Source organism: Neoarius graeffei, chromosome 7, assembly GCF_027579695.1.
Source record: "Neoarius graeffei isolate fNeoGra1 chromosome 7, fNeoGra1.pri, whole genome shotgun sequence".
NCBI lineage: Eukaryota > Metazoa > Chordata > Actinopteri > Siluriformes > Ariidae > Neoarius > Neoarius graeffei.
The window spans coordinates 50,730,268-50,742,584 of record NC_083575.1 but is presented as its reverse complement, the minus strand read 5'-3'; the positions used below and the strand labels follow the sequence as shown (position 1 = coordinate 50,742,584).

At 41.9% G+C, this 12,317-nt stretch overlaps 1 protein-coding gene across 1 annotated transcript; it reads right to left on the bottom strand.

Annotated features, from left to right (window-relative positions):
• Positions 1–1,638: 1,638 nt before the first annotated feature.
• On the bottom strand, positions 1,639–9,290 carry st3gal7 (ST3 beta-galactoside alpha-2,3-sialyltransferase 7). The gene is made up of 6 exons (XM_060924725.1): positions 9,160–9,290; positions 8,896–9,016; positions 8,076–8,401; positions 2,328–2,514; positions 2,087–2,227; positions 1,639–1,875 (listed from the first exon to the last, which is right to left on the bottom strand). Exons 1-6 carry the CDS (start codon positions 9,288–9,290, stop codon positions 1,639–1,641), a joined length of 1,143 nt encoding a protein of 380 aa, XP_060780708.1.
• Between the last annotated feature and the right edge of the window lie 3,027 nt (positions 9,291–12,317).

Here is a 12,317-nt window from a genome sequence, read left to right as displayed (position 1 = left end):
AATAAGCTGTTAATTAGTCCAACAACACTTATCAGCAAGTTTAAGCATAGATAAATCAAGACAGATCATTGACATTACTCTTTACATTTTTGTGATACTGTTAAACCCCACCCCAATATGTCTTAGTGGGTCAGCTGGTTTGGATATCATTTTGTGGGTCTGACGCACCAGATGCAGCTCATTTGAGAGGTCTGTCTGGCATGGGCATGTATGGCTGCCAGTGGAATTGGGTCACTGGTGTTTATTGATGTGACTGCTGATAAAAGTAGCAGGATGAATTCTGAAGTGTATACAGCAATACTTTCTGCCCAGATTTAGTCAAATGCTGCAAAACGTATAGAACAGCGCTTTACAATACAAATGGATAATGAACCAAAATGTACAACAAAAGCAACCCAAGAACTTCTTAAGGCAAAGGAAGGAAATGTTCTTAAATACAGTAGTTGAGTCTGTCAACCCAATTGAGCATGCTTTTCACTTTCTGAAGCCAAAACTGAAGTCAGAAAGCTCCACAAAACAAGCAGCAACTGAAGGCATCTGTAGTTAAAGCCATGGCAAAGTATCTCAAGGGAGAAAACTCCCTTGGTATTTGGTGACGTCCATGGGTTCCAGACTTCAGGTGATCATTTGACTGCAAAGGATTTGCATCTAAGGATTAAAAATAAACCTTATATTTATAAATGTTAGTTTTTCCAATGTCCAGGTTCGAGCCCCGTGGCCGACGAGGGCCTTTCTGTGAGGAGTTTGCATGTTCTCCCCGTGTCCGCGTGGGTTTCCTCCGGGTGCTCCGGTTTCCCCCACGGTCCAAAGACATGCAGGTTAGGTTAACTGGTGACTCTAAATTGAGCGTAGGTGTGAATGTGAGTGTGAATGGTTGTCTGTGTCTATGTGTCAGCCCTGTGATGACCTGGCGACTTGTCCAGGGTGTACCCCGCCTTTCGCCCGTAGTCAGTTGGGATAGGCTCCAGCTTGCCTGTGACCCTGTAGAAGGATAAAGCGGCTAGAGATGATGAGATGAGAATAAGGGAAAGCATTTTTTTCCTGTGTTGTACTGCCGACAACCAAGCAATGTAAACAACTTGGTAAACAGTGGCTACACGACTTGGGAACAGGTCAACACTTTAGAAACACTCTCCTTTGGTCAAAACTCTGTTGTTTACGAGGACCATTTTGAGCCCAACTGCTTTGAAAGGAATCTACAGGCCAAATTTTTGGGCTATGCAGGTCACGTTAGATTCAAAACCTATGCTATACCAACAACATTCCAACACCGTCCACAGAAAAGGAATACAAGCCGATTAGCTAGAAGAAATGCAAGAAAGGTAGAACATTTCATGGATTAGTTTGCATGTAAAATAAGTTTGAGAGACTGTTAAATCGAGATCTAGGCCTCGGTCAAAAAAAAAAGCAGCCCCACTTAAAAAAAAAAAAGCACCACCAACAACAAAAATGTGTTGATTCGCTGTCAAACTTTCAATGTCAAGTTAATATATAATTTTTTTAGGCATTGCCTAAAAGCAGAGCAAGATAGCACTCCTAGCAGGATTTTCATGAATAATTAATTTCTTATGTAATTGCTCCATCGAACCATTTATTAATGTGTTCATATCCAGTTTGAAAAAGGAGGCTAACTGTTGATTATACAGCACCTGTCACATCATACACCACTCCAGACTTGACAAGTTTCCGCAGTAAACTGCGCTCTGTGCTGACATCATGCACTACTTGTGCGGTCATGTGATCCATGCGCACAGTCCCATAGTAATGGAGCAATGATCCAGGATGTTTGAAGTCATAGCCAAAGCCTGCCAGGCTCACTTCATCACAAAGCTGTAGTGCCAAGACCACGCCAGTGACGCCTAGAGTAGGCACCGTCTACAACAGAACAAAAAGCACACGAGTGTTCACCACCTTCTGTAGCTTAAAATTAAATAACACTCATGCATTGCTCTCAGAAAAAAAAGAAAATAAGAGAAAGATGTTCAACCAATTTTCAGACATGATTAGGACAGGAAACTATTATATAATTCTGTTAGGAAATATTTTTAATGATTTATAGCACATATTTGCATGCGACTGGTCCTACCTTACTTTCATGACTTCCATAGGTTTGCATCACATGCCATGTCTGGCTCAGAATTTCAGGGTTCAAGATGCGAAAGTTTCTTGGCTGAAGTGGAATATCCTTTACAACGTCTCTCCAGAACCAAAGTTTAGACCACCAGCTCTGGAGACAGGAGTGAATTTTCATTTCATTTTGTTTTCTTTGAATTACATTTTAAAATATTGGAAGACAGACTAGAAGAATAAGCACCCAAGGTGCTCACCAAAGGCTTTTTTGTTACAATGGAGGTCAACCACTCTAAATCCAGCTTCTTGAATACAACTAAAGCGACAATGTCTGTGTTCTGATATTCCTGTGCCAAGAAGGATGCTGCTTCAGGATATATCAGTCGAACTGTGGTTCTTGAGCCTGCATCTTCCTCAAATCCAAACACTGGTGCATCGTTCATTCTAAAAATGTTAAAGTGACATATTACACACACACACAAACACACTGTATACAGGGCCGTAACCAGGATTTTTCAAATACCGAGGTCAAACATTGCGATACATCTTATTTACCAAAAAAAAATGTCCTAATATGGTGACTTTTCATACATTTTGGAAACGAGTCAAAATCACAAGCCCAACAAGATGAACATGTAGGTGAACATGTTTATTTTAACAATTTCAAAACTGCACGATCACAAAAGTATTTTGTGTGTGTGTGTGTGTGTGTGAGTGAGAGAGTGTGAGAGAGAGAGTGTGTGAGAGTGAGTGAGTGAGAGTTTGAGTGAGTGATGGAGTGTGAGTGAGTTAGTGTGAGTGAGTTAGTGAGTGACAACGCAATCTACCCGAGCCTGAATGGACTTCAATTGCTTTTTAAAAAATATATGCCCTTTTCAATAGCAAAATACTAGACGGTTATTGGACAAAACCGACTAAAACGCTACATTCGGAGACTGTGTGGCCAAGTTTACATTAGACCGTATCTGTCTCGTTTTCTTCGCGGATGCACTGTCCGTTTACATTAAAACGCCTGGAAACGCCGGGAAACGGGAATCCGCCAGGGTCCACGTATTCAATCCAGATCGTGTCTGGTCCGGTGCTGTGTAAACATTGAGAATACGCGGATACGCTGTGCTGAGCTCTAGCTGGCGTCGTCATTGGACAACGTCACTGTGACATCCACCTTCCTGATTCGCTGGCGTTGGTCATGTGACACGACTGCTGAAAAACGGCGCGGACTTCCGCCTTGTATCACCTTTCATTAAAGAGTATAAAAGTATGAAAATACTACAAATACTGATGCAAATACTGCCCATTGTGTAGTTATGATTGTCTTTAGGCTTGCCATCCTTCCACTTGCAAGTGGTAAGTGATATGCGCTGGGATCACACACACAGCGGCTCAGTCCCCAATCAGTGCTTGTGCACTTCACTCGCGCGCTCTGTGAGCTGCGCAGGGCCGGAGTGCGCACCCTCCAGAGGGCACTCGCTGTTCAGGGTGGAGTGATTTGGAGCGCAGGATGCCTGCGGAGCCGAGCGTATCCGTGTATTGGTGTTGCTGTGTGCACGCGAATCGTGTATTGGTGTTGCTGTGTGCACACTAATCGTTTTAAAAACGTTAATCTGATGATCCGCTGATACGGTCTAATGTAAACCCCACCTGAGCCTCACTGGAGATGGGAGTCAATAAGAGGGGCGGGACAAGACTTCCCGAGAGAAGGCTCATCTCCAGCTGGTGATCGGAGGAGGAGCTGTGAACGCGGCTGGGCTGTTCATGATTGACAGAAAGCAGTCAGAGGTGGTACATCATGTTGTAAATAAAATGTGAACATCATAAGTTTGCTACCCGTTTTCATTTCCGTTCGAAAATACAACCAATGATCAAAACAATAGTGTCTTGTGTTCACGTTAGCCTATAGTCTGGTAAGTTAGCAAAATAGCTCAAGTCTCATCAGTACCCAATAACTTCATAAACAACAGGTCACGACTGTCCAGCCTTTTCTGATCTGAAACGCACCAAATCAAATCGAGAGACAGAATAAAAGAGTTTGTGCCGCCTGGAAAACGAAAATCCTATCTAGCTAAGTGGCTTCCACTGTTGTTGCTTGAAATGCTAATTAAAATTGCACTGTTAATGATCATAAGCATTCCGGACTGGCAAAATTAACTCACCTTCTTCCCTCTTTCTTTTTCTCTCACTTGTTGACTTTCCAAAGCTGAGTTTGGTTTGTTTTAGTGTAGTAGACTTCTTCATCTTATGTCAATTTTCAGATTCCACGACTAATTGACAAACTGACTGGCTGCGGAGTCGGACCTTGATGAGAACACTTCTCAATTCTTGTATATCCCTTGGTGCTTAGCTGACTATCGCGAGGCTGCCTAATATGAAATGTTTCCAATGTCGGATATTTCAGCTTCGTTTAAAAATGATTATGTGGACTTTATTTTTAGACAAACAAATGAGAACAGGGGGATGCAAGCTGAATTTAGAATTTTCCACTGATCAAAGTCAGAACGATTTTCATCATATATTAATTTCACGGGGCGGCACGGTGGTGTAGTGGTTAGCGCTGTCGCCTCACAGCAAGAAGGTCCTGGGTTCGAGCCCCGGGGCCGGCGAGGGCCTTTCTGTGTGGAGTTTGCATGTTCTCCCCGTGTCCGCGTGGGTTTCCTCCGGGTGCTCCGGTTTCCCCCACAGTCCAAAGACATGCAGGTTAGGTTAACTGGTGACTCTAAATTGACCGTAGGTGTGAATGTGAGTGTGAATGGTTGTCTGTGTCTATGTGTCAGCCCTGTGATGACCTGGCGACTTGTCCAGGGTGTACCCCGCCTTTCGCCCGTAGTCAGCTGGGATAGGCTCCAGCTTGCCTGCGACCCTGTAGAAGGATAAAGCGGCTAGAGATAATGAGATGAGATTAATTTCACGTTTCTGAGTGTGAAAAAAAATACAGTGAGAAAAAAAATGCCGAGGACATGACCTCGGTGTCCTCAATGGTAGTTACGGCCCTGACTGTATATATAATTTTTTTAAGTTATTCCATGAAATCGAGTCATACATGAGCTGATAAGCCATGTACAACAATATTGAGTGGAATAACTGTTTTCTATCCACATTCACTGGATTTTGAGAAACAGAGCGTTTTTATTTTTATTTTTTTGCAAATTCAATGAATAAAAACTTTATATAAAACGTCTGACAAAATTTCTGCTTGGAATGTAAACAAACAGGCAAAATGACTAGCAAGTGGTGGGAAATGTGATAATTCTTGAAAAATAAAAAAAGATACGTTCTTACCATCAAATTCTTTTATTCCATATTTTGTTGCTTTTTTGTATTTTGGGGGGTTTTGTTTTCAAGTGGAGTCTTTATTTCATCCTCGTTTGGTTCAGCAACACGCTCTGCCATTTTGTTTTTCTTTACTCACAGTATATGATCTGATATCCTAGTACTGGAGTAGCCAATCAGAGCACGAGATTGCTCATCCAGTGAATGTGGATTGAATAGAATAAATAAACACTATATATACATACAGCACCCTCCACAATTATTGGCACCCCTCATTAAGATACAGTGGGGCAAAAAAGTATTTAGTCAGCCACCAATTGTGCAAGTTCTCCCACTTAAAAAGATGAGAGAGGCCTGTAATTTTCATCATAGGTACACTTCAACTATGAGAGACAGAATGGGGGGAAATAATCCAGGAAATCACACTGTAGGATTTTTAATGAATTAATTGCTAAATTCCTCGGTAAAATAAGTATTTGGTCACCTACAAACAAGCAAGATTTCTGGCTCTCACAGACCTGTAACAACTTCTTTAAGAGGCTCCTCTGTCCTCCACTCGTTACCTGTATTAATGGCACCTGTTTGAACTCGTTATCAGTATAAAAGACACCTGTCCACAACCTCAAACAGTCACACTCCAAACTCCACTATGGCCAAGACCAAAGAGCTGTCAAAGGACACCAGAAACTAAATTGTAGACCTGCACCAGGCTGGGAAGACTGAATCTGCAATAGGTAAGCAGCTTGGTGTGAAGAAATCAACTGTGGGAGCAATTATTAGAAAATGGAAGACATACAAGACCACTGATAATCTCCCTCGATCTGGGGCTCCACGCAAGATCTCACCCCGTGGGGTCAAAATGATCACAAGAACGGTGAGCAAAAATCCCAGAACCACACAGAGGGACCTAGTGAATGACCTGCAGAGAGCTGGGACCAAAGTAACAAAGGCTGCCATCAGTAACACACTACACCGCCAGGGACTCAAATCCTGCAGTGCCAGACGTGTCCCCCTGCTTAAGCCAGTACATGTCCAGGCCCATCTGAAGTTTGCTAGAGAGCATTTGGATGATCCAGAAGAGGATTGGGAGAATGTCATATGGTCAGATGAAACCAAAATAGAACTTTTTGGTAAAAACTCAACTTGTTGTGTTTGGAGGAGAAAGAATGCTGAGTTGCATCCAAAGAACACCATACCTACTGTGAAGCATGGGGGTGGAAACATCATGCTTTGGGGCTGTTTTTCTGCAAAGGGACCAGGACGACTGATCCGTGTAAAGGAAAGAATGAATGGGGCCATGTATCGTGAGATTTTGAGTGACAACCTCCTTCCATCAGCAAGGGCATTGAAGATGAAACGTAGCTGGGTCTTTCAGCATGACAATGATCCCAAACACACCGCCCGGGCAATGAAGGAGTGGCTTCGTAAGAAGCATTTCAAGGTCCTGGAGTGGCCTAGCCAGTCTCCAGATCTCAACCCCATAGAAAATCTTTGGAGGGAGTTGAAAGTCCGTGTTGCCCAGCGACAGCCCCAAAACATCACTGCTCTAGAGGAGATCTGCATGGAGGAATGGGCCAAAATACCAGCAACAGTGTGTGAAAACCTTGTGAAGACTTACAGAAAACGTTTGACCTCTGTCATTGCCAACAAAGGGTATATAACAAAGTATTGAGATGAACTTTTGTTATTGACCAAATACTTATTTTCCACCATAATTTGCAAATAAATTCTTTAAAAATCAGACAATGTGATTTTCTGGATTTTTTTTCTCATTCTGTGTCTCATAGCTGAGGTATACCTATGATGAAAATTACAGGCCTCTTTCATCTTTTTAAGTGGGAGAACTTGCACAATTGGTCTCATCTCATTCATCTCATTATCTCTAGCCGCTTTATCCTTCTACAGGGTCGCAGGCAAGCTGGAGCCTATCCCAGCTGACTACGGGCGAAAGGCGGGGTACACCCTGGACAGGGCTGACACATAGACACAGACAACCATTCACACTCACATTCACACCTACGCTCAATTTAGAGTCACCAGTTAACCTAACCTGCATGTCTTTGGACTGTGGGGGAAACCGGAGCACCCAGAGGAAACCCACGCGGACACGGGGAGAACATGCAAACTCCACACAGAAAGGCCCTCGCCGGCCCCGGGGCTCGAACCCAGGACCTTCTTGCTGTGAGGCGACAACGCTAACCACTACACCACCATGCCGCCCTGCACAATTGGTGACTGACTAAATACTTTTTTGCCCCACTGTATACCCCAGGGAAACAGGATGTCATGAATTACTAATTAAAGGTTACTAGATACTCTGATCAAGTTTATAAACTTCAGTAGAAATGACAGAAATGCTTCTATTATATTTATTTTCTAGGAATTGTTATGGGTGCCATTAATGGTGGAACAGGTGATTTTATGAAAAATAATTATTTCTTAGTCAGGGATTTTTTTTTAAATTCACTTGAGTTAAGGGTTACATTTGTCTACAATATTCAGTGTGAGATTATGCTTCTGCAATAAAAATTGAATTTATTTTAAGGCTTTTAATACATCGTAACCAGGGGTGCCAATAATTGTGGAGGGTGCTGTGTCTTTATATATATAATGAAACTAAAATAATTATGCAGGACAATACAAATAAATTGATACAGTAAATTTTGTTTTTATCTTCTATTCATGCACTGATATAAAATATGAGACAGTATAGTATGAATGGTGTTAGCTGAACTAACCTTATAATGATGTCATATTTATCGATATGGGCTCCAAGATGTTTGCCATGTAAAATTCCACCACTCCCAACCACCATACATCTTCTACACCTGTCTGGGACAGAGGGCAGTCCAGAGTGGGGCAGAACACTAAGTGCCTGTGCCAACGTACCCTCAGTGCCTAGAAGACCAAGTGGAGGTACCAATTCCCAGTGTCTGGTTCCATTCTGCAGGAACACAGGAATCTGAAGCAGGCTATGGAAATTCAGCACTTTCTGCAGCTTTGCCTTGCTCAAGTCACTTATGCATGGCCGTGACAGCAGAGCCGCTGAGTGATTCAATATCGCCTAGAGGTAGAATGAAGAGTGTGGCATGCAGAATGTTGTAATTTTAGAGCACTTGTCAAAATCTGGGTGATTTTATTACAAGTCTATGAGTAACCCTTATTTTGTGAATTATTCAATCATTAATCCATCTGTTATCATTATCCTGGTCATGGTGTCAGTGGATCCAGGGTCTATCCCAAGGATGCAGCCTCAGTGGGATACCAGTCCAAATCAGACCACCACACTCATTCACACCTAGGGCCAATTTATCGTAGCCAATTTCCCTACTGGCATGTTTTTACAAAGTGGGAAGAAACCAGAGGGCCCAAAAGTAACCCACACGGACACAGGGAGAACATGCCAAACTCCTCACAGACAGTAACCTGATCTCAGGATTGAGCTAGAGACATGGAACAGTGAGGCAGGAACACTACTTTCTGAACCTTCTTGCAACTTCTAGAACCCATTTTATATATAAGAATGTCATAGAATGAGTATAAACTTTAACTCTGTACCATGTAGTCATCTTTGGAGCTTTCAATCCAGGCCGGCTCTTTAGCAGGCAGATAAGCAGGGACAAGGATTGCTGAATAACAGCTCAGGAGCAGAGCGAGACTCAGACCAAGGTTTTTCCACCTTCGTGTTTTAGAGAATAGACATTGCCATATTCTAATAAGTAATACTCTTTTATATTTTGTAGAAAAATCAACATACAGTATATTTCATGTCATTCATGCAAATCATTACATTTTCTTGTTTTCCATTTTGTCTGAACTCACTGTGTGAGGAAGAATTCTCTGGACTCCCTCCTCTGTTTAATGCCTGGGCCCTCAGCACTGTCTGCTTCAGCCAGCAGCAGAACACTGTTTACGTCATGCTCCTTCACACTCAGGTGCTTTAAAGTCACCATCTAGCCACAGGATCCCAAGCTTCTATGAGTGCTTCCTGAGCATTCCTCCTGTAATTAGCATAACCGAAGCCTCAACAGTAAAAGCAGGACGTCTGGAAGCATTTCAGATCCCTGACTCACAAAAAGCTCCTGTCACATTCTTTCCATGTTGGGAGTATCTAGTGGATTAGATAACATTGCAATAACATTTCCAAAAATGGTTGCTTACTTACTTCGCTTTTCAGATGTTATTTGTGATTCTTGTCCTAAAAGAGGAGTCAGCTTTGAGTAGAGGAGAGATCAGTAGCAGTTAAACTCCGTGACTCTAAACAGCAGTTATGTGAGAGTTTATCTCGGACTGACCTTTGGCAGTCTGGGTTAATCTGTCACTGAGAGTCCTTCTATACAAAATACTATTCATAAGTACACATCTCCATTTCAAACAAAATACAGGTATTAATGTTTTATTCTTTAATGTTGAAAACAAACTGAGAAGTCTCGTTTTTACTGCAGAGTCCCACAAATCCAAAGTTTGTTTTCACAGTCTCACATAGTAATACATTTATGAATTAATTCCATGAATTGCAATGCTGGGGGAAAAAAAAAACAACAACTTACCAAAATGTCCTCTGTCTCTAGAAACTATGATATTAGTGAATTTGCTTATAGACTGAACCTTATCTGAATTGAACATTTAACATTACCATATGATAAATATGAGTATTTTATACAGTTCCTATTTGTATGTACCTTTTAAGCAGAAGTTCCTTAACGTCTGTCAAAGATTCTCATTCAAAGCATCAATCATTCTTAATAAGAAAACCAGGTTCTGCTACCGTATCTTTCTTTTAATGCTGAGCATCGTGACATATTCACATGTACAGTGTCTTGCAAAAGTATTCATCCCCCTTGGTGTTTGTCCTGTTTTGTTGCATTACAAGCTGGAATTAAAATGGAATTTTGAGAGGTTAGCACCATTTGATTTACACAACATGCCTACCACTTTAAAGGTGATTTTTTTTGTGTGTGACACAAACAATAATTAAGATGAAAAATAGAAATCTGGAGTGTCCATAGGTATTCATCCCCTTTCGTATGAAACCCCTAAATAAGAGCTGCTCCAACCAATTCACTTCATAAGCCACAGAATTAGTTGATTAAGATCCACCTGTGTGCGATCAAAGTGTCACACAATCTGTCACATGATGTCTGTATAAATCAACCTGTTCTGGAAGGACCCGGACTCTGCGGCAGTACTAAGCAATCAACATGAGAACCAAGGAGCACTCTAAACAGGTCAGAGACAAAGTTGTGGAGAAGTATAGATCAGGGTTGGGTTATAAAAAATATCCCAAACTTTGAATATCCCACAGAGCACCATTAAATCCATTATAGCAAAATGGAAAGAATATGGCACCACTACAAACCTGACAAGAGAAGGCCGCCCACCAAAACTCACAGACCGGGCAAGGAGGGCATTAATCAGAGATGCAACAAAGACACCAAAGATAACACTGAAGGAGCTGTAAAGATCCACAGCGGAGATGGGAGTATCTGTCCATAGGACCACTTTAAGCCGTACACTCCACAGAGCAGCAGAACTTTATGGAAGAGTGGCCAGAAAAAAGCCATTGCTTAAGAAAACACGTTTGGAGTTTGCCCAACAGCATGTGGCAGACTCCCCAAATGGAAGAAGACTCTCTGGTCAAATGAGACTAAAATTGATCTTTTTGGCCATCATGGAAAATGCCATGTGTGGTGCAAACTCAACACCCTGAGAACACCATTCCTACAGTGAAGCATGGTGGTGGCTGCATCATGCTGTTGGGATATTTTTTATCTGCAGGGACAAGAAAGCTGGTCAGGACTGAAGGAAAGATGGATGGCACTAAATACAGGGCAATTCTGGAGGAAAACCTGTTTGAGTCAGCCAAAGGTTTGAGACTGGGATAAAGGTTCACATTCCAGCAGGACAATGACCCTAAACGTACTGCTAAAGCTACACTGGAGTGGTTTAAAGGGAAACATTTAAATGTCTTGGAATGGCCTAATCAAAGCCCAGACCTCAGTCCAACTGAGAATCTGTGGCTTAACTTGAAGATTGCTGTACACCAACCCAACCCATCTAACTTGAAGGAGTTGGAGCAGTTTTGCCTTGAGGAATGGGCAAAAATCCCAGTGGCTAGATGTGCTAATCTAATAGAGATATACCCCAAGAGACTTGCAGCTGTAATTGCAGCAAAAGGTGGCTCTACAAAGTACTGACGTGTGTGTGTGTGGGGGGGGGATACCCATGCACACTCCAGATTTCTGGGTTTGTTTGTTTTTTCATCTTAATTATTGATTGTGTCACAAAAAAAATCACCTTTCAAGTGGTCAGTATGTTGTGTAAATCAGATGGCGCTAACTCCCCAAAAATCCATTCTAATTCCAACTTGTAATGCAACAAAACAGGACAAACACCAAGGGGGATGAATACTTTTGCAAGACACTGTAGCAGTTAATAAATCCAAATAGTATCATGATGAATGTGCCTGAGAAAACCATGACTTTTCTCATCCATTTAAATAATTTACATATGAGCTTTTATAAGATTAATGACAGACTGTGTGGTGATGTAATGGATGAATAAACAACCACACATATTAGCTTCCGGATACTCAAACATCCTTCTGCATTATATAAATGTGAGACAAATGATGGCCCTGAATCCTGGGTAGTGATGGGTCATTATGTGGTATAACAGTAGTAAGTATTTACAAGCTATCACTTGACACTGATGAAATTATTATAAAGAACATAATCCCCAAAAGACTGTGTTTATTGAGCAGATACTCTTGTAAAAAAAAAAAAAAAATGGTTGAGCGGATGAGCACAGCATAAGCAAGTTTATGGTCCTGGAGTGTGTCATATGTCAGTGTGGAGTCCAGCTCCTGTCCACACCTGTCACACAAAGTACACTGTGGGCTTTGCATGCCTGCTGTGTGGTATAAGAGCACCCATACCGCCTTCTGTTCTCTACAGCCCTTTCTACTGAGTTCCCTGAGC

Coding starts and splice junctions, on each gene's coding strand:
- st3gal7 (XM_060924725.1), bottom strand. CDS start 9,290: ATGGTGACTTTAAAGCACCTGAGTGTGAAGGAGCATGACGTAAACAGT. Junction 9,017..9,159: donor AGAGAATTCTTCCTCACACA/GTGAGTTCAGAC, acceptor TAAAACACGAAG/GTGGAAAAACCTTGGTCTGA. Junction 8,402..8,895: donor GCTCCAAAGATGACTACATG/GTACAGAGTTAA, acceptor TTCTACCTCTAG/GCGATATTGAATCACTCAGC.